This window comes from Etheostoma spectabile, chromosome 17, assembly GCF_008692095.1.
Source record: "Etheostoma spectabile isolate EspeVRDwgs_2016 chromosome 17, UIUC_Espe_1.0, whole genome shotgun sequence".
NCBI lineage: Eukaryota > Metazoa > Chordata > Actinopteri > Perciformes > Percidae > Etheostoma > Etheostoma spectabile.
In genome coordinates this window covers 23,945,182-23,973,077 of record NC_045749.1, presented here as the reverse complement: position 1 = coordinate 23,973,077, position 27,896 = coordinate 23,945,182, and the positions used below count along the sequence as shown (strand labels likewise).

Sequence of the window (27,896 nt, the reverse complement as noted above, 5' to 3'; positions counted from 1 at the left end):
ATCCAAGGTCTGCATTAATTAAGAGGCTTTCTCTGCTGACAGGAAGGGGCAACATCCAATCTAGTAATCAGTTCCAGTAGAAACAAAATCGGCTCACTAATTAGTTTGCTACCATCAACCTGATACTTCCAAGCAGCTGCTCTTAGCATGAGCTTTGTGGTTATAGGGCATCCTGGGCAGACTGAACCAAATAGAAGCTCCACACTGTTCAGCCGACTGCCATGGCTCTAGCTCTTCTGAGCCAAGATAATATCTCAACAAAAACACACAAGCACAGAGCTCAGATCATTAATCACTGCGGAGACCAGATTCACTACGAGGTGGCCAGAACCAGCTATCCATCATGAGTCACCACAGTCCCTTAAACTGTGATAAGTGCATAGTGTTACTATCCATGTTACATCCATGTTTACAGGACTGTCATGAGTCAAGACAGCTACTGTAGTCAGCTATCATTTCCTGTGGACCCCTTTAGACTAAAACTTGATTTGCACAATGTTTGACATTTTGTGTTTAAGTGGTAAAAATGAAAGGGATTTTAGAGCTGGGTGAGGATGACCATAAAGTTACACTACATTAAACATAAACATGGCTTCATCAGAATCAACAAATACTAATAGCATCTGTTCATTAGGTCTGCCCTACCTGGTAAATGTCTTTTAAACTCCACACGTCATGTTTGTAATGCAAGCTTTCTGTAACAAATTGTATTGTCACTCTATCATTAGTGTTATTTTCTCAGACTTGAGAAAGCTTCTTTAGATCCACAGAAGTCATTACACAATTGTTTTTACAGGATTAAGAGTAATCCCATGATTTGTAAACTGACCTTTATGTGTAAAAACGCTGTGATTTGATTTATTGCTCAGCCCTACATACAGTACCATGGATGTGGTATAAAAAAGGACAATTTAAAGATATTATACACTCTGATACAATAAGCTTAAAAAAAAACAACTGTTGATTTGAAATTAAAGGAAGCCCTTATTATATTTAAAGTGCCACAGCATTGTACTTGTTGCCTGCATTCCTTAACTCAAGCCCTACCACCTTGGCTGTTATACCGCTGTTGCACTCCCACACAGACACACTCTAATCCCTCATAAAAAAGGGGAGCAGCATGTCTTCCCAGTAGCAGGACCTCCAGTTTGTCTTAATGATCAGCAGGAAGTCCAAAGGGCAATTTGAACGGAGCCTTTTAGGTCAGAGGTTTCAACCAGCACTGTGGGCCTGTTTGGTCTTCAGAGGTGTCATCATTAATATCAGGGTCTCCGATCTCGGCCGCATGGAGGACTGCTAGTGGGGGGAGTTGTGTGACTTTCTTAGATTTTTATGAAATCTCTTAGAGTGCTATTCATTGGGTTGAAATGTTTTTCACAGGATTGGTCAGTAAAGTTGTTATTCAGTAGTGACTAGGTGATGCAGTGCATTTTCCCAATCCTCTGCCCCAACCGGCTGCTATGTCAGCATTAAAGGATGATATTAGAATTATTGGTTGCATCTTTTAACTATGTAATTGTCTTGTTAATATAGTCATTGGTGTTATGTTGATCCACTCTAGAAAACAACCAGGAAATAAGTCAGGGGATATTCCACACTGCCAAGCCACGGCCTAGCCACGTGTAGTTCCATTTTACAAGAGGTGACGTCAGGCTACGACGTACAGTCCAGCTTAGGTGTGTGTCTTCACGTACCTACGTAGCAACAGTGTAGATTTTACACAGAAATATAAAAACAGCCTTAACAGTTGAAACCCCTCTAACACACACACACACTTTTGTTTCTCACTGTACTTTAGCTTCATTACACAAATCAAACATTGCACTCTGTAGATTTCAGAAAAATGTAATGTACTACTAGTATTGCAACAAACATCATGACATTAATATGACAGACATATCCTGGTTTAGTAAAAAATACAATATACTTAGTAGACTAAATTTCTCTGAATTGATCTTACCAGCTTTAATTACCATTGTGTTTTCACTAAGTGAAATAGTAACTGTTAAATGTGTTACTTTTCTGAAGAAGCGATATGAAGACATCTTTTGATTGACTTAGTGATTGATTAGGTTTGGGAGCTTATAAGTGTGTGTTCTACTATTGGTTCTCTGCTTCTTCACCAATCCAGTAACCGTGTTCTTGTAAATAAAAATGCAAACTATATTCCTTGTAGCCCTGTAGGAAATGCTCCCCTGCAGTAGCCATTACAGCCGTCCTCCCAAGCATTTTAGAAAGTTTTAATTTCTCTAGGGCTTTCAAATTGCCTGTTTAGGTTGTGCAGAGGCATTGTTCCAAGCATCTATAAAATACCACTGTGGCCCAATGAAAGGACCATATGGAGCACCATAGCATTGTTTCATCCTAATTGCCCTCTTCTACAAGTGTCAATTTCATTCAGGAGAATACAGGGACCAAGGGCAGAAAAGAAGAATGAATGAGACAAGGGTGGGGGCCGAGGGCTACGGAGAGCTGACATTCATCAAACTTCTCCCGACAGATGGATAAGAATACTGTCGTGCAAGACTTTGTTCAGCAGACGAACAGCAGAATTCTCCCTGGATTTCATTTAGCCTTGCTGGTCTTGTTAAAGCGTTGCCTCCATCCTCAGCATTGCAGCCAAGGACCCTGACTCTTAATTTTAGCAGCTGAAGAGGTCCAGATCAATAACCATCAGTGTTTGGTTTTGGACCGCTGCGTCGGTCAAAGGGGGGATTCACCCCCCCCTCATCTACTGCTCCCCCTTACTCTGCCTCTGTTGCCCCTTTGTAGAAGATGTCATTTAGTTTTGTACATTTTCACTGAAAGCTTGTCAACTGTGGGTCAGTGTCAAGGTTGAGATTTGTGTGCACGTGTCGTGCACACACAGGTGTATACTGCAATGTTGTCTCAGCAATGGAACAGCTAGGCAAGGTTGTTTCTTTACGGGAATCTTCTGCTGCTGTGTGCACATAGATGCATTGATCTTATACGTGTCCGGCCAAGTCAGAACCACTGTTGAATATCTGTCTGTTTAGTAGTCTTTCACAAAAAAAAGAGATCTACAGTGAAGTTTTATCATTACTGTCCCCAAATCATTAATGCTTTTTCTACATCTCAACTCATTTCAAACGCCTTTTCACACTGAGGACAAAATAAAGTAAGGAAACAACGATATTGAATATATGTTGATAGTTTTCCACGTTCAAACGTTTTACACCAAGGCCAATGCGAATATTCACGTTCCATGTATTCCACCGAAAATTAAAGGTTTTCACTGTCACACAATCATTGATTCATCATTGTGTTTACTAAAACAAATCCACATTAGACTCTACACACTGAAGACAGGCTCGTTGTAGTGTAGCTTTGCAGTTTTGTTGCATCTAGCATTATGAAGAAGACTTTGACAGTTTGCTGTTTTGATCTAATAACAATTGTGTGTGATGATTTTTTTTTTTGCCAAGTGAGTTTTTTAACACACAAGGAATTTGTTTTGGTGTAGTTGCAAGTCACACATTCTCTACATAGAATATTTAACAATATAAGTATAGGTATACAGTATGTATTAAATAAAAAAAAATAAAGATAGAAATAAAAAGAGCCTTTCAGCAGAGAGAGTACTGTGGCATGTAGAGCCGAGGTGGAGAGTTAGGGTGGGGTCCGGGCCTTGTTGATAAGACTGGTGGCAGATGGGAAACAACTGTTCATGTGGTCCTGATGGACCTCAGCCTCCTGCCAGGGGGGAGCGGCTCAAAGAGTTTGTGGCCGGGGTGGGAGGGGTCAGCCACAATCTTTCCAGCACGCTTCCGAGTCCTGGTGGCGTACAGGTCCTGGAGCGGTGGAAGATTGCAGCCAATCACCTTCTCTCAATGCCTCTTCCTTATCCAACCTTAACCTTCTGAGTTTGGCTGTGAACCAGGGTTTGTTGTTGTTGTAAGTCACCCTGGTGCATGATGGAACACAGCAATCCTTACAGAAGCTGATGCATGACGCCACAGACTCTGTACTCATCCAGACTGTTGGTAGCACTCCTGAACACATCCCAGTCAGTAGAGTCCAAACACGTCTGGAGATCCTCCACAGCCACACTGGTCCACTTCTTTGAAGTCCTCAATACCGGTTTGCAGAGCTTGCTGCAGCTGATTTCTGCCTGTACTAGGCCAAGAACACCACTCTGTAAACATTTAGTCATTTATAGCCTGTTTTTGCACTATATCACCAGCAGTTTGTTTGCATTTAAAGCGCCCTCTGGTGTTCAATTTGAATGAAACTTTCAGGGCGTGGTTCAGGTTGGGGTTTATCACGCCCCTTTCAAAGTTCATTGGTTAATAACTTGAAAAGTAATTGAGATATTGACATGGCTTTATACAACTTGTAATAAGCTTGATCCATTGATGGTTAACTAAAGATTTGGTGTCAATCGGAGCTACGGTGTAGGACGAGATCTCAATTGTGTTTTTCCAAAATGGCGGGAACATTTTCTAGGCAGACCTTAATGCTCCTTGAGGCTTTTTTTGTAGAGCACATTAAGCTGCACCTGTGTGAGAAATTTCAAGTCAACTGGACTTAAGGTGTGGGGGGCGTGGCCTTACTAATTTTGCCTTTTGAAGCCTTAATTACAGCGCCACCATGTGGCCGATTGGGTTCACATTTCTATAGAAGCACATGCACACCATTTCCAGTTATTCCCCCAAGTTTCATGTTTCTAGCTCATTCCAGCATACTGGAATTTGAGCCAGCACGGCAGACAACAAATGATAATAATAATAATAATAATAAAAGACAAACATAGAATGGTTCTACCGCTTTGCGGTTTGAACCCTAATAATAATAAAACTAAAACAGACATTTATTTGCACAAATTATTCCTGTTTGGTTTGAAAACACTAAGAAAGGGAAAAGTATGTTGCTTATCAGTTGTGTTCTCAAATGTAACTTTTTAAGGGGTACCTAACAAATATTTTACATTTACTTCAAGAAATCCACATGAGTGACTCCTAGCATCGACATGAGTTAGATTCATTGCATAGCACTTGTGACATTTAAAGTTAGTTTGTTGCTCCTGTTGTTTCCTTCCTAGTGGAGAACAGCAGGGGCAAATGCCAGGATTAGGGCTGGTGTGTTAACAGCATGCCAAATTAATCCGAGTGCGCAAGGCCAAACTGCCACCTAAGTTACCGTTTGACCGGTTGCTATTTAAAAGTCTATTTTTTTTAAACCAAATCCGTCTCTGTGCTCGCTCCACATAAAACAGTCTGCAAACTTGACCAAGAACACCACTCAGCTTTAACCCAATATTCTGTTCCAGCTCAGCTACAGACTCAAAACCACTGAACCCGGCGACATGTTTTCCTGTCTTTCATGACCCAACCTGTTCATCACCAGTACTCTACCAACAACATTATCTTCACTTAACCTATTCAACAGATTTTAGCAGTTTAGGTAATGTAACACATCTCCTGTGGCAGTTAGAATAACTGATGACAGTTTCCTCATTCAGAACTCACAAAGGGAAAACACTGTAATGGATTGTTGGCATTATTTGTGCCATTAAAAAAACAAAGAAACTGTACAATTATAGGGTAAACACTGCTTGATACACCGCTGAAATACACTGGATAGGCCATTAGGCTGCTGATCATTTGGTAGATGATAAAAGGTTTGAAAATAATATAGTTTGAATAAATGATGCTGAGGATGGATGATGATAAAGGTCCAATGCAACGTCCAGTAGGAACTCATTTGAAGCAGAGGCCTATCATTGTAAAATATGTGACACGTTAAACTGGCAGATTCAGTTCTTTATCCTTTTGTGATTTTAATGAATCAACAACAAATGAGTTGGCTAACCCAGCGGCTGCAGTGTTGGTGTGTCTCTGTGAATAGCTTCCACTGCCTATAGCTCCCCTATACCTTGGGCAAAATGACTGTCAGTCCCTCCATCATTCACACAAACAGCACACACTGATGCAATAGTTTGGAAAATTGGCTTTTTGTTTATATAGCATCAGACACAGAGAAGTCCTCGGCTTGTTTACTCTCAGTAGATATGACTTGCAATCACACTCCAGGTAAATATAAAATGCAATTAATCAGATGTTAAGATCACAAAACTCTAAATATCTCTCTTAGGAATGAATCTCTTTTTTAGGGGCACAGTTAAAGGTCAACAGTTTATGATGAATAACATTAATCACCATTACTTTTGATATGAAAAAAAAAAAACTATACATGCATTGTTTTGAGTGGGAGCCTGATTAATGGGCCCAACCTGTGACTACAACAAAAAGAAGACAGAGAACAGATTTGGTAGCCTGGGAACTTCAAACGTGGGTATTTTGCTACCTGGGTGTCAGAGTCACCCACACAGGTGCATATAAAAAAAAAAAATTCTCCCACCCAAAATGCAAAGAATAAGCTAGCAATGTAGAGCAGAGTTTTTATGTTACACTACTTTCAGATTTGACGTGCCTATATACTTTGCAACATTCTTGTACTATTTTGACAATATTCAGTGTTTTCCTTTGTTTAACAAGGAAGTTACTCAGTGACAATGTAATGTAAATGTAATACTCCTCTGTTTCGGCCATTAAAAGAGCTTGTATGGTTTCTAGTGCTCAGCTCCTTCACACTGGGACTCTGTGGAAGACAGGCCTGTTTGTACAACTCTTAACATGGCTTTAAATGCCCTGCAAAGACCTTTGGAGCCCTCACATTGAAATATGTGCAAATTGAGATGGTCTGGTTAGGTATGGATATTGTTTGTGTTTCATTTCTTGATCTTTCCTGTGCAGTTTTTCTTGTCCTGTTGTCTGGACAATAAGGTGCATCTGCAGCTCAGACTCCTCTCCTGCTGTTGCTCCCTGGGTTCTAAGCCTTTTCTGCTCCAGTGCCAATAGATGTGCATGTGTTAAAGATGGCTTCTGTTTTGCAGTGAGCCGGCCTCATCCCGGGGTGCTCTCCTGGGGGCAAAGGTCCACCCCCGCCTCTCCTCTCTCTCGTTGCCGGGGTCATTTGGAGAAGTAATCCACACATGGCTGGATACTCTCACCACAGCTCCAAGCAGAAAGATGGAGCTCCAGCATGGTAGAGCTAGATAGGATTAGGCTCATGGTGAATCGTAATGGGCTCATTTTACAAACCTCTGTTGTTTTACTAAATAAGCTGAACTCAAGTTGGACTTGTTTGCGCTCTTATATCAGGCAAAGCCAGCCCCTAGATGGCAACATGCACGCCTGGGTGAACCAGTTTAATCCTGCAGTGTTTTTTTTTTTTTGGGGGGGGTCAATGTCAGGCAGAAGTTAACCTGGTTATAGAATGATTGCCTCACCACGGCTGCAAACCGTCGTTATTTATTTCACTTCACTCCACAAGCCCCGGAGATTGAGTTGAAGTACAGAGCCTGTATTTAGACTTTATTTAAGATGATTGGTGGCGGCCACCGACAGCCCGCTCCAGTCAGCCCCGTGTTCACCGATGGCCGGCTGGATCAATACAACACAATTGAGTTTTCCAATCTGTGGTCTTTGGGAACGCAGCCATAGCACTTACAGGGTGATCGCCTCTGATGAAGTCTTTATCAGGAACTATTGACAGATTCATTTGAGCAGCCTCCTTCCACCCTTACTACACTGTAAAGTAATGGGATACAAAACCTCTCTTCACAAAGTTTTCTGGCAGCTGATGGACAGCCACCTCCCTCCCTCAGAAGTTGACACCAATTTTTATTTTACTTAATTTCCAAGTATATGTTTTTTATTTTATCTTCGATGAGGAAAAGTGTTTATTTTTGTGCAGTTGTTGCTAAATTTACACCTGGTGTCACCCTTCACCCTTTAAACCAAAACGGCTTCAAGCTTTATTATATTTAACAATAGCTAAAATAAAACCCTGGATGAGAAAACATTGAATAAAGCAGCAAGCGAGAGATAAGCTTTTGAAAGCAAGGCCTAAAAGTGACCTGGCGGCCGATGAAGGGACTGTGTAAATTTCCAAACTATTTCATATTTGATTTCTAAACAAGCTGCAGGGGTATTGGATATCACACGCTAGTGCACGGCGGTCACATGCGCACTTTTGGAAATTGGTTGGACACTCGGAAGCTTTTGATGTCCAAGTTGTTTTCTTCTTGAAGTGGAGCTGCTCTTAAGAAAGCCATAATCCTCGTGGTATTGCTGTGGCAGGCACTCCTCTGGCACAGCGTTTCACAGCGGCATGCGTGACTCCACTAATTTCCCCCTTGTTGTTTTACCTGTTTTGTATTTTTGCTTCCCCTGCTGAACCCCCTTTCTCTCTGAATTCTCCAGAGAAAGAGAGAGACTATTAAAGTCAGGGTGGATTGGCCAAAGGTGTTTTCCCAGAGTGGAGCTCCCTGCTCTCGCACTGCAGCTGGATTCGATTAACTGTAGGATTCATTTGGTCCGGCTTATTAACACTCATGTTGATGATCATGGTTTTCTTCTGATAGATGATATTTTACTGTGGTCAATTATCTAATGGCACATCAATTCAGTTTTTTTGTAAATACATGTATTTCATTAATTCATTATTAACAATTTTTAGAAGACAGAGGCGCCCTGTTTTTTTAGTTTTGTACTGTAAACCGTGCAGTTGAAATCCGTTCCAACCCATTACTCTTAACAAGAGTTTATCCACACTAGCAGCTCTTTGGGACATATATTATAATAATATAATAATATAATAGATATTTAATATTTTATCCTTGTCTCCTATCTACGTGCATTGCATTTTTAATGACGGATTGAAACTGATACCATTGTTATTTTTAGACCCCGCGGTATACCGTATTATTGCCCGATGTAGCATTTTCACTATAAAGATGCGTAGATTATAAAGACTTGAAGCAAGGGGAAACAGCTAACCTAAGTCACCTAAGTTACAGTGGTGCTCAAAAGTTACATGCCCATGCTTAGTTGACTAAAAAGAGGAATAAAAAAATCATGTTTTGGAAATTTATTTTAATACCTTAATTAAAAAATGAGGTAAAATCCAACCTTTAAGGACACCAATTTTCTTTGTGAATGAATAACGTATTGTAAATAAATAAATGTTCTTATTTAAAATACAGGGGCATAAGTATACATACCCCTATGTTAAATTCCCATAGAGGCAGGCAGATTTTTATTATTAAAGGCCAGTTATTTCCTGGATTCAGGATATTATGCATCCTGATAAAGTTCCCTTGGCCTTTAGAATTAATAGCCCCACATCCTCACATACTCTTCACCATGCTTAGAGATAGGCATGGTTTATTTCAGTTAGACTAATACCTGGTTTGATTTGCATTGAGAGATGATTTTATAGAAAGTATCCCATGCCTATCTCTAAGCATGGTGAAGAGTATGTGAGGATGTGGGGCTATTTTAATTCTAAAGGCCAAGGGAACTTTATCAGGATGCATAATATCCTGAATCCAGGAAATAACTGGCCTTTAATAATAAAATCTGCCTGCCTCTATGGAATTTAACATAGGGTATGTATACTTATGCCCCTGTATTTTAAATAAGAACATTTATTTATTTACAATACGTTATTCATTCACAAAGAAAATTGGTGTCCTTAAAGGTGATTTACCTCATTTTTTAATTAAGGTATTAAAATAAATTTCCAAAACATGATTTTTTATTCCTCTTTTTAGTCAACTTAAGCATGGGCATGTAAACTTTGAGCACCACTGTAACTTAGGTTGACTTAGGTTAGCTGTTTCCCCTTGCTTCAAGTCTTTATAATCTACGCATCTTTATAGTGAAAATGCTACATCGGGCAATAATACGGTATACCGCGGGGTCTTAAAAATAACAATGGTATCAGTTTCAATACCGTCATTAAAAATGCAATGCACGTAGATAGGAGACAAGGATAAAATATTAAATATAATTTATTTAATGCCTAAAAATGCTTAAGTGTGGTTGTCAGAGAGGCAAGTCTTTGCACCGAGTGACCTGGTCTGGAAGAAGAACAGGACTGCAGTTTGGCAGCATTTGGGGTTCGGACCTAATAAGAAGGGAGAGGTGTTTCAGGACCAGTGTTTGGTATCTCCCTCTTCCCATCTCTGTCCCACTTCCGTTAATGGTATGTTCCAGTTGAACTGGGACGTAGTCATTTTTCTGAGGTCCCAGTCTGAAATTTCAACCCCTTCCGATATGAAAAGTCGGGAGAACCACACCAGCCCTGACATCACACTGCTCCAAGCATCAACAGTAGTGGTAGCTGTATGAATGTACAGTTTATTAAAAAATATTTACACGAGAGTTTTGATGAAACATCAGTAATGTGGACACAGTCACTAAGTGGGTAAAGGCAAACAGTAGAACAGTCTGGTATATTCAGAAAATAACACCACTTTACTGTAATGCAGCCTTTAAAATTGGGGGCACAATTCATAAAATTGTCACAATTTGATATTGATTTTAGGCTTTCGATTCGATATCGACTTTTAAGCTCGCGATCCGATTCAAAATCAGTTTTCAATTCAAAAACGATTCTCAATTTTAGAGAACAATTCAGAGTGTACATGTAGTTACTTTTCCCATGTGATAGTATAAACAACATTACAAAACAAAAAATATATATCTACAGTATTTTTGGAATTCTATAAATTGATTTTGTATCGGTAGAGCTTGAATCGATTCAAAAATGTGAATGGATTTTTTGCACACCCCTACTTTAAAACCAGGAAAAGACAACTCTTATGTCATATTACGATATTACGATATCCAAAATCTAAGATGATTTCTAGCTTCATATATTGATTTTGATATAATATTGATATATTGCCCAGGATTAATTTTGGTCTTATTTTTGTCTCATTAAATAAGTCGTACACTGAGTGGTACTGTCCATTTTCCATTTGTGAACATGTTTCTACCGTGTTTGTACATGCAAAATACTTCATAATATTTGTGGTTAGCTGGTATTGCAAGTCATTTATTTCTAATTTAATGTTTAACCTTTATTTAAAACTCGGGGCCCATTGAGGGACACCCTTATTTTCAATGGGACCGAATGCCCAGCATGCATTTCAGCAAATAGACAAACACTTAAATGACAACAGATACAAAGTTTAGACAATCAGGCAAAGCAGACACAAGAAGATACATACAAGACCTTATCAAAGCCTGAAGCTGACTGGTAGATGTGGACAAACCCATTTTAAGGTGCTTCTGCGGCATTCCAGGAATGTGGAGCAGCAAACGAAAAGACAGTCTTGGCAAGCTCAGTCCGACTGCGAGGGATCTGGAGTTTAAGCCATTCATTAGGAGTGGAAAATGGATTAGCATGAGGAGTTAACAAGACGGAAATGTAATGGGATTAAATTAAATGTTTTTTTCCGACCTGCTACTGGAACGCCTTCTACTCGGCTGTGACGTCGCTCCCAGTTCCTACTTCTAAATGGAACGCAGCATAACAATCATACCTCTCTCTCTCTCTCTCTCTCTCTCTCTCTCTCTCTCTCTCTCTCTCTCTCCTGTCCAACATACATTTAGGGCTTATGGCAAATTGTGTCCTGTAAAGGCTGCTAAAAACATACCTATTGAACAAGGACCAGTAATGTTTTCTAACTGCGTCCTTATCCAAACATACTTAGCATACTGCTGAGGCTGTTTCAAGCAGGGATTTGACTTTTTAGCATAGTTACAAATAACAAATGGTTTTACTTTCTATAAAAGTTAATAATATAATGATACATAAATACTATGAGGTTATGTTGAGCTCCAGACTGGGAGAGTTCACACTGCCTTAGCATTGTGAGATCTGCGCTCAGCGAGTGCCCTTCTAGTTTTTAGTGTTTTTTGAGAATTGTATGCATCAGGTAAAATTTTCTCAAACTGTATATTTTGTAATGAGTGACATTCACAGCATAATTGGTAAACAAGAACATATAAATGAAAAGTGATATGTCTAAGGTTATATTCCCATGACTGCATGTTGTGTGCCTACATGACCGACTGTCTTTCTCCTTCTTCAGATCTGTCAGATGTTGAACCCAACGTTTTTCTGAGGCCGTTCCTAGAAGTGGTCCGCTCTGAGGACACCACTGGTCCAATCACAGGCATCGCCCTCACTTCTGTCAACAAGTTCCTTTCTTATGGCCTTATAGGTAAGCCATCTTTACATGTGTCTGATCTTTTTTATACCCTAAAAACATACCAAAGGCACACGGCCCTGCAGCATATTTAAGTGTGGATTAGTTGATGAATTGCCTGCAGTATCACTTTAGACTATCACCTTTTATGAATATGGACAAATTAAAAGCTTGAGACACTTGCTCAAAGTGTTAAGTGTGGAGGACCAGCAGGGAAAATGAACATGGTTTAGGTTCAGGAACCTGGTACCGGGTTGCCAAAAAAAGTGATTGTCTGTCCAAACCTGATTGCTGTCCACTCTAAATGCAAAGGATGAATTTAGTCATACACAAACATGTTATTTGAGCGTTCAGGCTCTTGGGCTCTCCCGCGTGTTGTTTTGTTGCCACTGGTTTTGCACATTTCTCCACCCGTTCTGCTCGCTGTTGCGGCCTCCCCAGCAGGCTGAGCCGGGCCACTTCCAGAATGTTTAACGTCTAGACGAAAAAAGGGGACATGCCAAATCTCTAGATGAGCCTTGTCTTCAGCTTTTTCCTTACTCGTAAAGCACCAGTAAGTTGAAATCCGTTCAGAAAGCCCATGAATCATCTTGGCACTCTAGAAAGTGTGGATGAGTTTTGGTTGGGAAGCTATGTCTAGGTCAATGCTGTTGCTCATCGCCAGATCAGTCGAGGAATGCCAGGAATGGTTTATTCTCATCATCCATTCAGAAGCTAACTTGTGCTGGCATACAGTCAGGTCTAGAGTTTCAAAATTCCGGGAATTTTTAAAGTTGGAAACTTTCCATTGGAATATATGGGAATTAACTGGACTAAATGGGAATGAATGAGAATAAACTGGAAAGTTTTAATATTGCTTGTTAGGGAACTTAAATGTAGTTGAATAAAAAACTTCTTGCAGCATAATCTTGGTTAAAAAAGCCTGACATAATCCAACTTCAGTTGAATGTCACGCAGTAATCAGCATAGGCTACTACATATTAGAACAAGAATTTTTAAAATACAGGAGTTTTTTTCTTTTTTGGGGGGGGGGGGGAGACAGTGCTGATGGTTAGATTAGCACGCATATAACCATAACCATACTAAATCAAAGGCAGCATGCTAGCTGCCTTTATATTAAGCTATAGGTCAATGGTTTGTGCTACTACTTAACCTGCAGACAGCACAGAACACTTCTAGAATCCATTCTAACCCCATCCCTAACATTCTACAGCAGATTGAAGCTGGTTGAAGACAGATTGAAGACATTACTGCATTTGAGCCAACATTTCCAGTTCATTCTTGTAAATCCCATTAATTCCCATAATTTCCCATTAATTCCCATAATTTCCATTATTTCTTATTAAGGTTTCCAAATTGGAATGTTTCCAAAATTCCCTAGCTTAACTTTCCATTGAATGTTTTGGGAAATGTACCAGAAAATGTCCAGCCCTTTGCAACCCTAGTCAGGACGGCCTGTCCTCATTAGCCTCATCATGGGAGTATGGCCCGGTGGCTGCCAGTTGGTTTTGTTAAGTGTGAAATGAGCGTGCATCACCAGATGTTGGTCTGAATAGCAGAGGTTGAGTCAGTGTTACATTGCTGTCAAAACAGCTGCAGCCATTGCTTAACTAAATAAGAGCCTAAGCTTACAGAAACATAGCACACTGTTATGTTAAAAAAGCTTCTGGGAATCTACCTCACAATTTCTGGGTCCTTTTTTAAACAGTTTGAAGTTTTTTACTATGTTAACGATAGGATGTTTAATTGAAATGTTTGAAAATGGCTAATTGTCATGCATGTTCATTTGAAAAGATTCTGTCTGTCCAGGCTCTCACAGATGTACAAACAATATCTCTTCAGAAATTGCCTCACAAGTCATCCCCTGTGTCCCAGAGCCTCTGTCTGTCAATCCAGGCCTGACACCAGCTCCCTTAATCTCCCCCACCCCCATCCCGACGCCATCCTCCCACCACCAGCATATCATCAGCATTGTTCTAAGGGGTGCACAATTGTGCCGATGCAGCACGCTTGCTCACAGCTCTCATTCTCTAGTTGTTGTAAAGACGGAGAAATATGACCGTGGTTCCACAACCTTATTAACCCTGCCACATCTCAGTTTGGCGTTTGCTCCTCCAACAGTACAAAGTCTCCAGCCGCCTGTTAACACACTCGCCTCTCCTCTTGTTTTACTCCGCCATGCATCCATTTTCTCCCCGGTAGTGTGGGTGGGTGAGGGCTGTGAGCATGTGATATTGAATGCCAGTTCAAAGACTATTGAAACCCGATCTGAAAAATGTGTCTGAGGCTCCCGGAGGAGACTGAAGACATCATTTCAGACTGTGTCTAAAATTTAGATTTTAAAGGAGAATTGTACTTTGCCAGTCATTTTAAGTCATCTGTATTACTGAAAGATATTACATAGCTGTCCAATGAAAAGCAATTCATAGTGCTCAATTTTAAAATTTAATATTTAATTTAAAGTAAAAAAGTGACCATAGTAATATACAATTTTGTTCTTGCAGAATGCCAAATGCTTAAGAGTTATGTGATTTAAAAAAAACAACAACCTCTTAATCCTGTCTGACAGTTTTTAAAGCAAAGTTTCATTAATCACAAAGAATGACTATCTAAAACTAAATATCCATCCCTAACTAACTATAGATAGATTGATTATACACTGTACAGTGATAGTGCACTATGGTACTGTACTTTGGTAATTCAACTACATAATTTATTGGCCATTCAGGCCACCCAAGCAAAAATATGGTACTGTTAGAAAACACAAAGGTTTGGCTGTTTCTTTCATTTGCATCAGTTTCAATAATTCCTAGTCAAAGCAAATCATGGACGTCATTACATAATATCCTATAAATGATAAAAACAGTGATTACAAACATGTAGACGGTAAAACCATATCTGTTGATATGCCTGAATAATGTACCGACTGTATTCATCAGTACATAGTTTTAGCTGAAATTATAACTGAAATCAGCATATATAAAACTGACGTGGCATTCATGATAGCTGAGGACATAAGAGTGGTAAATGGACAGCACGCACAACACCAGTGATCTTGTCAAGTACTGCCATCTCCTGGCTTGGAAGAAAAACCCCAAAAAGTCGTTGAACTCTCTTAGGGGCTATCTCTTCTCTTCTGAATTCCGATTTTCTTAATCAATCTTTCCTAGCATGAGGTTCACCTGTGATACCTCTTCGTAAAATGTGTTTGTTTTATCTTCTCGCAGTAAGAAAGTTGCTGCGTGGTGTGCATGTGTAAGCAGCTCTGATGCCTCTACTTCATTGTGATTCTTGCTGAGTGATTCGTGGTTCCATTTTATGCTGCGTAAGCTTTCATCAAAGGAGGGAGTGCGTTATGTTCAGGGTCAGTTTAGGTTTGTACACATTACACCCTCACCCCTCGCTAAGCCTGCTGTGAGGCAGTGGGGTTCCAGTTTATCCTGGGTGTTGTGTTGAAAATGATCCTCCCCTTCAGCACGTCACCTCAAACATTTTCCCGCTGGTATCTCCAAGATGTCCCCTGCACCGTTTTTTCATTGTCTTGGATCCCAAGAGAAAGGGGGAAGGAAATGGTCTCCCGGACCCACCCACTCATAGTTTGAGATAATTCCTCTCGATCTGTGGCCTGAGGTCTACTGGCGTGGAGGCAGCAGTGAACTAAGCCTGGGTGCTGACAGATATCCAGATCTCTGCTCTGCCTTTTCTTTTCCCACTGCTCATCTCTCTTCCGCTGTTTCTCCTTCGTTTCTCTCCGTCTTCTCTCCTGCCCAGCAGAGTCAGCAAAGCCCCTCGCAATGCTGCTCCCAGCCCACAGAGGGCCCAGAGCGGGGCTCAGCTGAGGCTTAAGCTGCAGCCACTGCCAGAAGAGATGAGCTTAGAGTACAGCTGTAGCCTGCCTGTGATTTCACTGTTGAATAAATTGTTATTCTTGAATTTATTTATACTGTTTGTATATAAATAAAATAATAAAATGGCTGGTATAATAAAAGAAAGAAGTATATAATTAGCACTACAACATTACATGTAGTGCAGCAATGGAAAGAGCAACGCGTTTCATTTAAAAAAAGAAGATAAATTGTACAGATTTAAAGGTGTGAGCCCAAGAAAATAACCCAATGATGTCTACGGGGTCCTCTTGGCCTTTTTTAAATCTTGCAGGTCCCTTAACTCATAGAAACACAAAACTGAATAGCAAGAGTACCTCTTTCATATAAAACCAAAGGTGAAGGAGATAATAATCCACAGGCTCTACATTAATAACCCTCCAATGCCCCAAACAGTCTGAAAAGAGCACAGACATAACATACTTATTACGACAAATTTAGACAATGCAGACAATTACATTTAGTTTGTCTTATCATTCCTGGGAACTGTTCTCAAACTATATGCAACTATGTTGAGATTAACTTAAAATGGAGTCAAATTCCTTGCAATAAAAAATCACCATAAAGGCACAAATTTATGATTGAAACTTCAGTGTTGCATTTTTCCTGGATTTCATTTGGGGAACCCATCTCAGCAATCACATTTGTTGCGTTATTTTCGGAAAAGTAAATGCAAAAACACTCAGACAACAAAATTCTATAAATACATATGCATTCCATGCATGTGCTATTGTGCACACTGACAGTGGAGCTAAAGATAAGCGCAGAGCAGCCTGGCTGAAAGGTGATCTTATGCTATTCAGAAGATGAACAGGTGAACAAACTCATTTTCTTCTCTGACGATGGAAAAAGCAGCAGGCCCTTTGTGTGGTTTCTAAAGATGTATTGGCCCTTATACAGAGTGCTGCTCGAGAGCTTTTTGTGTGTTGCTCTCTTAAAAACCAGCCACTCTGCCCTTCTGCTCTCTCTCACTCACACCACGTCTTTGATTTTTGTGACCAGAGTTTGATATTACTTAAACTGTTTTATGTGGCAGCTGGTTCAAACCCCTATTGACTTTGCCCACATACCCTCAGGCGCACACACACACACACACACACACACACACACACACACACACACACACACACACACACACACACACACACACACACCACTCTCTCATATTGAGCCTCTCCTTTCCTCAGTGTTACTTTAACAATGCTCCCCCTAACCCTCCCTTTGGATACCGCTTGTATAGACTGTGCCAAGAGAGGGATTAGAGTTTTATATCACTTCTGACATTCTGCTGGATCCCCCTGTGTCTCCAGATTCTCGGTCTGGACATTGGATGATTTCAGCACAACTTCCATGCTTGTTGTCGCCCTTGCCTCTGGAGGGATGTTGGCATTGCTCTGTCTCAACAGCCTCAACCACGCATACACCAGTTCTCAGCCATTAACCAACTTCTGATTGATATACTGTCTGCACTCAAGGTCAACAGCTGCCAATTACCAACATGTCCCAAACATTTCCTAAGAAGTAACATTTATCATTTATTAAATGTCTACTACGCTCACACAGAAAGGTTCAGTATCACTTTAAACCCAGAGCTGCCCATCTCTTCATGTTGACAGGCTGCATTGTTGTTTAACTTAATCCTCATCTGCACCTCCCTTTCTCCATCTCTCTCTCCATCTTTCTGCTCCCCTCTCTTTCCCCTTGTGCTTATTAGTTAATGAATTGCTGCTCTTGAGGGCGATGGGAAAGGAAAACAGGCTGGCTCCAGGCAGAGAGCTGGCCAGCCGGTCAGGTTTCAAAAACACTGGCTCCTGTTGCTCCGACAGCCAATTTGTCCCAGTCTGCCCCCGACAAAAGGCCACATCTGGTCATTAGATCCCAGGGTTTGAAGGCAATGTGGATAGGCCGTACCAGATTTGTCTAGTTTTGTTTGTGCGTTTCGCAGTTGGAGCTGCGTTCTTGGTTGCTGAGTTTACTGACAATTTCAGCCTACATTTACATTACCGCTGGAACAGTGACTCGTTCAGATTTTCTTGTCATATCTGGCACAGAATGGGTTTGATTGCCAAAAGTACAAATTTCCATTCAGAAATTTAAATAAATACTCAGAGTGGGTTTCTACCATATGCATCACAGGTGGGGCTAGTAGGGCTTAAAATTCCATGTGCACGCCAGTCTCAGCTCTACAAACACAGGTGCATGGAACTGTACAGGGCTGCCAACTGTCACACGCTTCTCACACGCTCTCACGCCACACGTCCCTTTCCCACGCAGCGAAAAACAAATGGATTGGCATTTGTGGCAAGAAAACTCTGGCGGGGCCACACAATATATACAAGAAAATGTTATGATGCAATCCAAACATAATAAACACACGTACATATAACATGTTATAATTTACGCTTTTTCATGATTTTGTCTAAAACTCTGCTTTACGAAGCATTTATTAACCATTAATAAGTTATTATAATCCTCAGTTGTAACATCATAATAGCCATTCAAATCATTTAAATGTAATATAATATATAAAATGTTATGTGTGCAAATTTGAACTGTAATTATTGCATTACTAATAATGAGTACATTTCATTCTCATTTCATAGTTTAACAGTGAAAACATTTACAACTTACATCTTAATTAAATAAGTATTGTTTTACTATTCATCCGTGATGGTTCGTATAAAGTGTTACCTCAATCATAGTCTCGCTTTGCCAGACCTTCCTCCAAAGCGCTCTGGAGGAAGGTCTGGCTAGTCCACACAGCATTCAGGGATGGGAGGAAAACGTGCTCTGGTTTATTGGCATTACTTTAAACCTATCGCAGTCATCTTGGGCAGGGCTAAGCGCCGGAGAAAACAGCTGCAAAATATAATAATAGTCTCTGGAAGGAACTTGTTTTGGTGGACCCTGTAAGGACGTCAAGGATATAGATTACCTCACTCTAAACTGCCCTGAGTAACATGGCTTCCTTTCAGTGCTCTTGTCTATTAACAGCTGTCATTATCAAGCTAATCGTGTGTGGATTTTCTGAGTCAGCCTTTTGAGAAAAGTTGTGTGTTTGCAGATGCCAACCATGAAGCAGCAGCAGAAGCCATTGAGAACATGGCTGACGCCGTCACACACGCTAGATTTGTGGGAACAGACCCTGCCAGCGATGAAGTCGTCCTCATGAAAATTCTGCAGGTACATGTTCATAAGTAGTAACTACATGTTTACAAGTAGTAACTACAGTGGCCTTGCACTGACCTGATGGAATCAACTAACAGTATTCATGTGGTCTCCATACCTGTTACAGTACATCCAGCACAGCAGCCTTTCAACAACTGAAACCTTTCAGAAGCTCAGAGTTTTAGTTTTGTTGAGACTATGAGACAGGAGTGTAATATTTTTTTAAAGATTATTGTTTGGACATTTTAGGCCTTTAATGACAGGACATCTGAAGAAGTGAAAGGGAAGAGAGGGGGCGGTAGGACATGCAGCAAAGGGCAGCAGGTTGGACCTGAACCCAGGCCCAGTGCGTCGAGGAGCAAACCCCTACACATGGGCACCCACTCCACCAACTGAGCTATCTGGGCACCCGGGAGTGTAATTTAAGATATTTAACATGTTGTAACACCAGTTTTTGAACATGATGGTTCACAAATAGAGCAGAGAGCGAGACACTTAAACATATTTCCTCTGACACAAACATAGTATCAATCTTCTGACAGTATTGGCTGAGTGAGATGTTAATGTCTGCAAAAAAAATGTTTTAGTTGCACTGGGCTGCCCGTTAAAATGCATCCAGGGATGTTGTCCGGCGTGGCAGCTTTGCATGGTTGGATGCTGGCGAAGACATTTCTCAACCAGCTGGAATGACTGGTTGCTGGACGATGGCAGGAATTAGTTCTAGCTTTATCCCTGCACTGTGCATCCTGTAAGCCAGACGATTGTGGTGATAATCACAAAACAAATAAAAAATTACATCTCTTTACTGTAACGCAGCCTTTACCAGGAAAAGACAACAGTTATGCCATATTATGATATTACGACATGCAAAATCTAAGACGATATCTAATCTCATATCATGATATTAATAAACTATCAATACATTGTCCAGCGCTATCCATACATACCCTTCTCATCTCCTGACGCACCCACCGCTAGCCTAGCTTACCACAGATCCTGCAGGTAACTGGTTCCAACTAGCCTACTGCTCCAAATTAGTGAAAAAATAATGGCAACATGTTCCTACTTACATGTTGTGCTAGGCTAGCAGTGGGTGCGCCAGACAGAGTTACGACACGCACGGAGGTGAGAACGGTATGAATTGACTTATCTAACTCTGGGGGATACGGTGAATGAGCTAAGGTCTCAATAAGTTAGCATGTTCCTTTTAATGCAGAAGATGGAAAACACCGACCAATCAGAGCAGACCCTTTTTGGGAGGGTAGCCTTAAAGAGACAGGCGCAATGATGAATACAGATGCAGGCACACAGTATAAGGGAAATATTTTTTTAACATTAAAGCGTCTAAATATGTTCTAGAAGAACAAATACACAAAAAGAGGTAATGCTAATGGCTGTTTGTACCTCCACCAGTCTTTCGGGAAAAGATCACCTAGCACGAGTTATGGGAACAAGATGCTTAAGTTCACTACTTTGGTTTGATGTTTTTCCTTTTTTTTAATAGGAAGTCCCAGCATTTGCTTGGAACGGGAACTACACATTTTTCAAACTTTTTTTTTTTTTTTTTTATCGTCCCCATTGTCAGTCCATGAGGGCTGTGGAGCTCTGTGTTTTTGAAATGTATTTTTCTGTGCTGGATATTAAAAGATACATATAGTAGTATGATTTCACTCGACAATTCCGGTACACGGAAGGATTTGTTTCAATTTCCTCATCCAAACTACTTGTTGGATAAACTTGATTGAATTGACTGTAGATTTCAGTCAAATGATAATGTGTTTCAGGTCCTTAGGACTCTGCTGCTGACCCCAGTCGGAGCCCATCTGACCAATGAGTCCGTCTGTGAGATCATGCAGTCCTGCTTCAGGATCTGCTTTGAGATGCGTCTAAGTGGTGAGTCGCAACAAACACTCTTCAACCTCTATTTCTGATGTGATAGTCATTTCTAGTAAAACCCCAGCTGGTTTTAGATTGTTTTACTTCAGCTAGAAACACATCAACTCGTACTACAAAACATTCAAGGACCTTATTTATGGTTTGTGTGCATACTTAAATATCTGAAACAACCTTCTCCATGTTTACACTCTCTACCAAGGTTGGCACTTCTCTTGCTCCTGCTCTCTTAGCCCTACCTTGTTGTACCTAGTTAGTTAAGACTCAAACAGAATAAACTTTATTGTCCCCGAGAGGAAATTTGTCCTGGGCATAGTGCTACAACCTGTTGCATCACAACACACACTTGTAACAGAAAAAACATTCTCGACATTCTAAAATCGACATAAAGTAAAAGAAGTTAGTAGTTAGCCTGTTGTCTTTGTCTGGCCGTCTCTATTGTACCTGCTTCTCTATTTTATTCTGTTTGGTTCTAGTATCTGTTTCTCTTCTGTGTTTGCAGAGCTCCTCAGGAAATCAGCTGAACACACACTGGTTGACATGGTGCAGCTACTGTTCTCCAGGTAAATGAATAAGACTGTGTTTGTGAAGATGGATGCCCTACTCCTGTCTGAGCTGCTACATTGTGTCCCCGTCTCCTGTCTGAGCTGCTACATTCTGTCCCCGTCTCCTGTCTGAGCTGCTACATTCTGTCCCCTTCTCCTGTCTGAGCTGCTACATTCTGTCCCCGTCTCCTGTCTGAGCTGCTACATTCTGTCCCCTTCTCCTGTCTGAGCTGCTACATTGTGTCCCCGTCTCCTGTCTGAGCTGCTACATTCTGTCCCCGTCTCCTGTCTGAGCTGCTACATTCTGTCCCCGTCTCCTGTCTGAGCTGCTACATTCTGTCCCCTTCTCCTGTCTGAGCTGCTACATTCTGTCCCCGTCTCCTGTCTGAGCTGCTACATTCTGTCCCCGTCTCCTGTCTGAGCTGCTACATTCTGCCCCGTCTCCTGTCTGAGCTGCTACAGTCTGTCCCCGTCTCCTGTCTGAGCTGCTACATTCTGTCCCCGTCTCCTGTCTGAGCTGCTACATTCTGTCCCCGTCTCCTGTCTGAGCTGCTACATTCTGTCCCCGTCTCCTGTCTGAGCTGCTACATTCTGTCCCCGTCTCCTGTCTGAGCTGCTACATTCTGTCCCCATCTCCTGTCTGAGCTGCTACATTCTGTCCCCGTCCGTCTCCTGTCTGAGCTGACACATTCTGTCCCCGTCCGTCTCCTGTCTGAGCTGCTACATTCTGTCCCCATCCGTCTCCTGTCTGAGCTGCTACATTCTGTCCCCATCCGTCTCCTGTCTGAGCTGCTACATTCTGTCCCCGTCTCCTGTCTGAGCTGCTACATTCTGTCCCCGTCCGTCTCCTGTCTGAGCTGCCACATTCTGTCCCCATCCGTCTCCTGTCTGAGCTGCTACATTCTGTCCCCGTCCGTCTCCTGTCTGAGCTGCTACATTCTGTCCTCTTATCATGTCTGAGCTGCTACATTCTGTCCCCGTCTCCTGTCTAAGCTGCTACATTCTGTCCCCGTCTCCTGTCTGAGCTGCTACATTCTGTCCCTGTCTTCAGGAGACACGGATGAAGCTGGGAAGAATTAAACACATGGTTTGATAACAAGGATATTTTTAAGGAAAAGGCTAATTGTTATCGTTGTTACATTTCTATCGTGGGTTACCATTACATCCCTAGCTAGGACTCTTCATAATTATAGCTGCTGTAGCGATGGTCAGGGCCGAGCATTTTAAACTAGCAGGGTTAGTGTCTATAGCATAATGGCTGATTATGTTTAACATATGAAATTATGACCGTCAAGCTTTGAACTCGCATGAAGAAGTAATGTTTAGTTAATCATGATTACCACACTACAGTTCTTCAGAGTACATGTACACTGCTGGGACTGGTCAGTTGTTAGAAGAAGACATGAACGTGATTTGATAAATTAGAAGTCGTGATTAAAATACCTTCATTGATGCAATCATTAAGGTATTGTTCCTCCATTAAGCATAAGATACTATGAATCCTTTTATATTACTGATAGTTCATGAAGTACTACAAGAATGAATTCATGCTTTTTTGCGCCTGAAGTCATAATAATGCATGTACCATTATTAGTGTTACAGATGAGATTTGAGATTCTTCTAGAATTTAATCTTGGGTGCTGCTTCTAAATCTCTTTTTTATCTTGAATAACAGGAAAGTTAAGAGTAGTTACAAGCCCCAAATCTTAGGTTGTCTGTCCATAGAAGAAGAGTCCGGCTGCTCTCCTTTATCACCTCTGGATTTTCTGCAAATATCTGTCTCTCAGGCCTCATTATTCTCCATGAAGATTGTGAATTTCATTTGGCACTGTGCACAGGGTCAATGGGCCACTGATTCACTAATGCCATAACATGATTTCTCCTTTGGCATTTAGCATAAGAGATCCCCCCCCCCCCAATCCAGATGCATCAGAGTGCCGGTCACATTCAGTCACAGACGAGGGATGAGCCCATTGAGCTGTCCATCGCATGATCTGCATACAGATGAAGCTGGTCTCTGCGTTAACAGCAGAGCTCCCAGCCCCATAAATACTAAGGAGCCCCCCCCCACACCACACACACACACACACACACACACACACACACACACACACACACACACACACACACACACGCACATAAAGAATTAACATTGCCTGCGATCTCAGACAGAAGCAATCAGAAAAGAAATCTATGCTACAAAGAAGTTCTCCGCCCATCTGTATGTGAAGGAACACACCTGCAGGACAAACAGAGCTCCTAATAAAGTACTGGTGTTACTCACCTACTCTCTGAAGGCATGTATGGTTCCACCAAGACTATTTGACGCAGGATTTGTCACAAAGTGATGGGTTATCTTCTCCACCGTGGAGTTAAGTGTTTGTTTTTGCCAAGCTTGTCGCCATTCGCTGATGCGCCCTCCAAACATTCTAGGCCTGTTTTCATTTTATTTATATGCAGGACTGTTGTATGGCACCTTATTATCATGTCTTCTAACTAGATTTTACTGTGCGAGCATGGAACTAGAGAAGCACGGCAGCCATAGTCGTAAATAGAGGCATCCCTGCTCATGAACAGCAGATATAAATTTAGTGTGGGCTTTTTATTACATCTTTCTTATACTGCTCACACACATACTCACACTCCCCACATCTCATTTTGCTCATGTTCCACCCCAGCCCCCAACTTGTCCACAGACCCTGGATAATAGAGATGTGAGAGGGTCTGTGCAGGCCCCCACCCCCATCAGAGAATGATCAACAGCAGCTCTCCTCAGAAGGAGTCTTAGATTGCCTGCTGAAAGTATTAGGCATGTTAATCTGTTGGACCCACAGATCATCCAATAATCATGCCCGCAAGACAACACTCTATTAACGCTGAGTTAATGTCAGGAGGGGGGGGCTGCTGGCTGCTTTTTCTCTCTTCTTTTTGTCTGTGTGTATGTGTGCGTGACTGGTGGTGACATCTCATTTTCCAGCAAAGCTTTAAAGTCCACAGGACCCTAGATGCACACACACACACACACACACACACACACACACACACACACCACACACACACACTTGAGAGCAGCAGCCAGCGTTGCTCATCAAAGGCTAGAAAAGTTTATTAACGGCTCAGGTTTGAGATGTTGAGATTCCAACCGCGATATTGCCTCTTAAGCAGCCCGTCAGCTTAGAGCATGTTTAAGTTCCTTGTGTATTAATTGTTTCTTCTGTTTTGGGTTAAGAGAATACATGAAAAGGGGTACTCTGGGAATTTAGTATTGCTCTTCCATTGAGTCTGGGAACCTGCAGTAGAGGTTGAGATATACTCCCCACCATTTCAAATGCGGAGAATAGATGGTTTTCTTAGTCTTCAAGAGAATCAAATCTCTTTGGGTTTTGGACATTTAAAGATGTCACATTGCAAACTCGTGATGGCCGTTTTTCACTATTTTCTGACATTTTATGGATTAAATAATTAATTGAGTAAACATTAAAAAAAGTGGTGTTTAATCATCCACGCTACAGCTATACCATCTCCTTTACCTAATGGTTTAACAGCTCAGTTTGGTTTTGTGTCTCGTTCAGACAGAAATTTGCACTCTACACAAACCTTTTCTCTAACATTTATAATGCTTCTTGGAAGGTAAAACCTAGCATATAAACCAGCAAATAACAATTATAAAAGTAGTTAGAGACAACATAGAAGCAGTTACCAGCTACTCATTTTATCAGCAAAATAATGAATCCTGTTTGAGTTACAAATTCTTTTTTGAGTTTCCTGTACCTATAAGGACAATGCCTGGACATTAGGTTTATGTCAGAAGACTCTCCTAACTAAATTCTATGGGTCTTTTTTCTTTCTTTCAGGCTACCACAGTTCAAAGAGGAGGCCAAGAGTTATGTGGCTGCCAACATGAAGAAGGTAAAAGGACTGAAAGGTTGAATGTGTGGATTGCTCGCTACTATTCCCCAATCTTCACTGTCTTGGTTTTTTCCATTGTCTTTGTGCCCTTTCGAAGGTTTCTGTTTGAATGTTCTACCTGTGGCTGTGGAATCCAGTTATTGATGTAATAGCATCACGTCATTGACTGAGAAATGTGAACATGTCCAAAATACCAAGATCAGCCACATTGTTCCTGCATTTTGTAATCTGAAGTGCTCTATTACAGAATCTTAGTTAAAATGACCGTGATTCACTGAACAATGTAATTAAAGATGCAAAAATCGGGACAAACCTTTTTGACGCCTAGTTATGGTTGTCGTCGTCCTGTCACCTGTTCCTATCAATGCCCCCCCCCACCCTGTAGTATTTATGTGAGACCTGAATTTTGAGCTGGAAGCAGGTGTTTTGAGCAGTTTTTGCTTTTTGCATGAACTGTCTGCCCATCCACTGCCTGCTCATTGGTTGGCTGCACATTCTCCAGGTGTGTGTGTGTGTGTGTGTGTGTGTGTGTGTGTGTGTGTGTGTGTGTGTGTGTGTGTGTGTGTGTGTGTGTGTGTGTGTGTGTGTGTGTGTGTGTGTGTGTGTGTGTGTGTGTGTGTGTGTGTGTGTGCGTCAGTGTGTCCCACACCCCCCCACCATACACAAACGTGTACTGTGTGTTTTGTGTTGCTCCCACTGCTGACATGTTACCCGTCACTAATCACGGGCCCCTGCCCGCTCCCCTTCTTTTCTGAGGCTTACAATATCTTGTGGAAAAACAAACGAGTGCAGGTAAGGAAGATGACTTTTAGTATTTAGGCTGGAGAATTTCACTGTAACATTTCCCTTGTCCTTTTTAAAAGACCTCCCTTTAAACTAGAAGGAGGAACTTGTCATGCGCTGTATTTACATAAGAAATCATCTGTTATTGAAGAACACATCAGCTGATGTAGTTTATCAAGTTAAATATAGTCCACTATGACATGTCTGTGCTTGCAAATGCTCACATTACATTTATTTTAGTATTGAATTTTGTTTTTAATTGAATCTTATTTTGGGTTTCCTCCCCTATGCCTATGTCTCAGCTGCTGTGGCTCACGCTACACGATACGTTATTGGCTGTGGCAGGATAGAGCATGTCTCAGTAGCTTGTGTCTGTTTGTTTTAAAGAAAGTTTAGATCAGGTCACCGAACAGATTCCGAAGAGTGTCTGAAACCGTAACTGGTTTGAATAAATAAACTCAAACACCCGCACATAACAGCACACCACATGAAAGCAGAAGAAGTGGCTGTGGCTCTCTAGTGTCCAGTATTTGTGTGCATGTACATTCAGTGCTGTTTTTTTCTGTCCATTTTCTCATAGACTCACCTGCTGTTTACTCCACAGCTGAAGCTGTGCTCGTTTTAGCCCATGATCAAATAGGATGATCACTTTTGAACATCACTTAGTTTTTTTCCAAAGTGGGGTACACCACCCATCTTATACAGCATGATTATTGCAGGTGCACGTTTGTTTCAAATATTCATATTAGCTCAATTGTATGGGAATAATTAACTGTATTTGTCGGTGGCGTTCCCTTCTTAGAAGCTCCATATCCCCTACATGTTCAATCAAAGCTTATAAAGCAACAAACAAGCTTAAAATTAGTTTAACTACATGGCATTTGGCATTCTGTTACTGTCATTACTCATAGTGATGTACAAGTAACATGTAATTTCCCCTTGCAGGATTAATAAAGTATATGTTATTATTACTATTATTAGCCTTTTATTTTCTGAGAATGAGAATGTTAAAAGAAACAAGGCTTCCTATCTGATCATGGCCTTAATCAGCAATGGTGGAGCAGTGTAGTGTGTTTGGAGAAGCCTTACTCAGTGGTCCACTCTGTTTCCTCCAGTTGAAGATGCGTGCTGGTGGGATTCCGGAGTCATCCAAATGGAAGAAGCAGAAACGCTCACCGAGGCAGTCTCGCCACATGGTGCGAAGTCCCTCCGGTCAGATGGACTCAACACAGTCCAGCACCCTCAGCAACAACAACATTTTAGGTAAGACATATACTATTGTGATAAGACACTCATCAAGGACCCATCCCAAGATATCTGGAATTTGAAGAATATAAAATCACATCCACATTGCCTGTTTTCCTCTTTAAAATATCCTGGTATGGTCAAATGTAGATGAGAATAACATGCGTTTTTTCATGAAGAATCGTCTAATATTGACTTTCCGGCAATGCATTAGAAACCTGTGGCAGACCTTATACCATATATTGCTGCTGATTTTGTTATGATGGTGCACTTCACCACTGCCATCATTGAGTCCTTCTTCACATCCTCCATCACCATATGGTACGCTGCTGCCTCTGCTAAGGACAAGGCAGACTGCAGCGTATCATCTGCAGTGCTGAG

The 27,896-nt window shown here is 41.3% G+C and overlaps 1 protein-coding gene across 5 annotated transcripts in view; it reads left to right on the top strand.

Moving 5' to 3' along the window:
* The window catches only part of gbf1 (golgi brefeldin A resistant guanine nucleotide exchange factor 1), an 87,595-nt gene that overhangs the window by 29,785 nt on the left and 29,914 nt on the right, over nucleotides 1-27,896 (top strand). For 3 of the 5 annotated variants that reach the window (XM_032541935.1, XM_032541937.1, XM_032541934.1), the window contains exons 4-10: nucleotides 11,972-12,103; nucleotides 19,037-19,155; nucleotides 20,925-21,033; nucleotides 21,536-21,596; nucleotides 25,433-25,487; nucleotides 26,244-26,279; nucleotides 27,386-27,533. In XM_032541935.1, coding sequence (XP_032397826.1) covers nucleotides 11,972-12,103; nucleotides 19,037-19,155; nucleotides 20,925-21,033; nucleotides 21,536-21,596; nucleotides 25,433-25,487; nucleotides 26,244-26,279; nucleotides 27,386-27,533 — 660 coding nt within the window. The remainder of the gene's footprint in view (nucleotides 1-11,971; nucleotides 12,104-19,036; nucleotides 19,156-20,924; nucleotides 21,034-21,535; nucleotides 21,597-25,432; nucleotides 25,488-26,243; nucleotides 26,280-27,385; nucleotides 27,534-27,896) is intronic. The other 2 variants (XM_032541939.1, XM_032541938.1) reach the window with 1 other exon arrangement.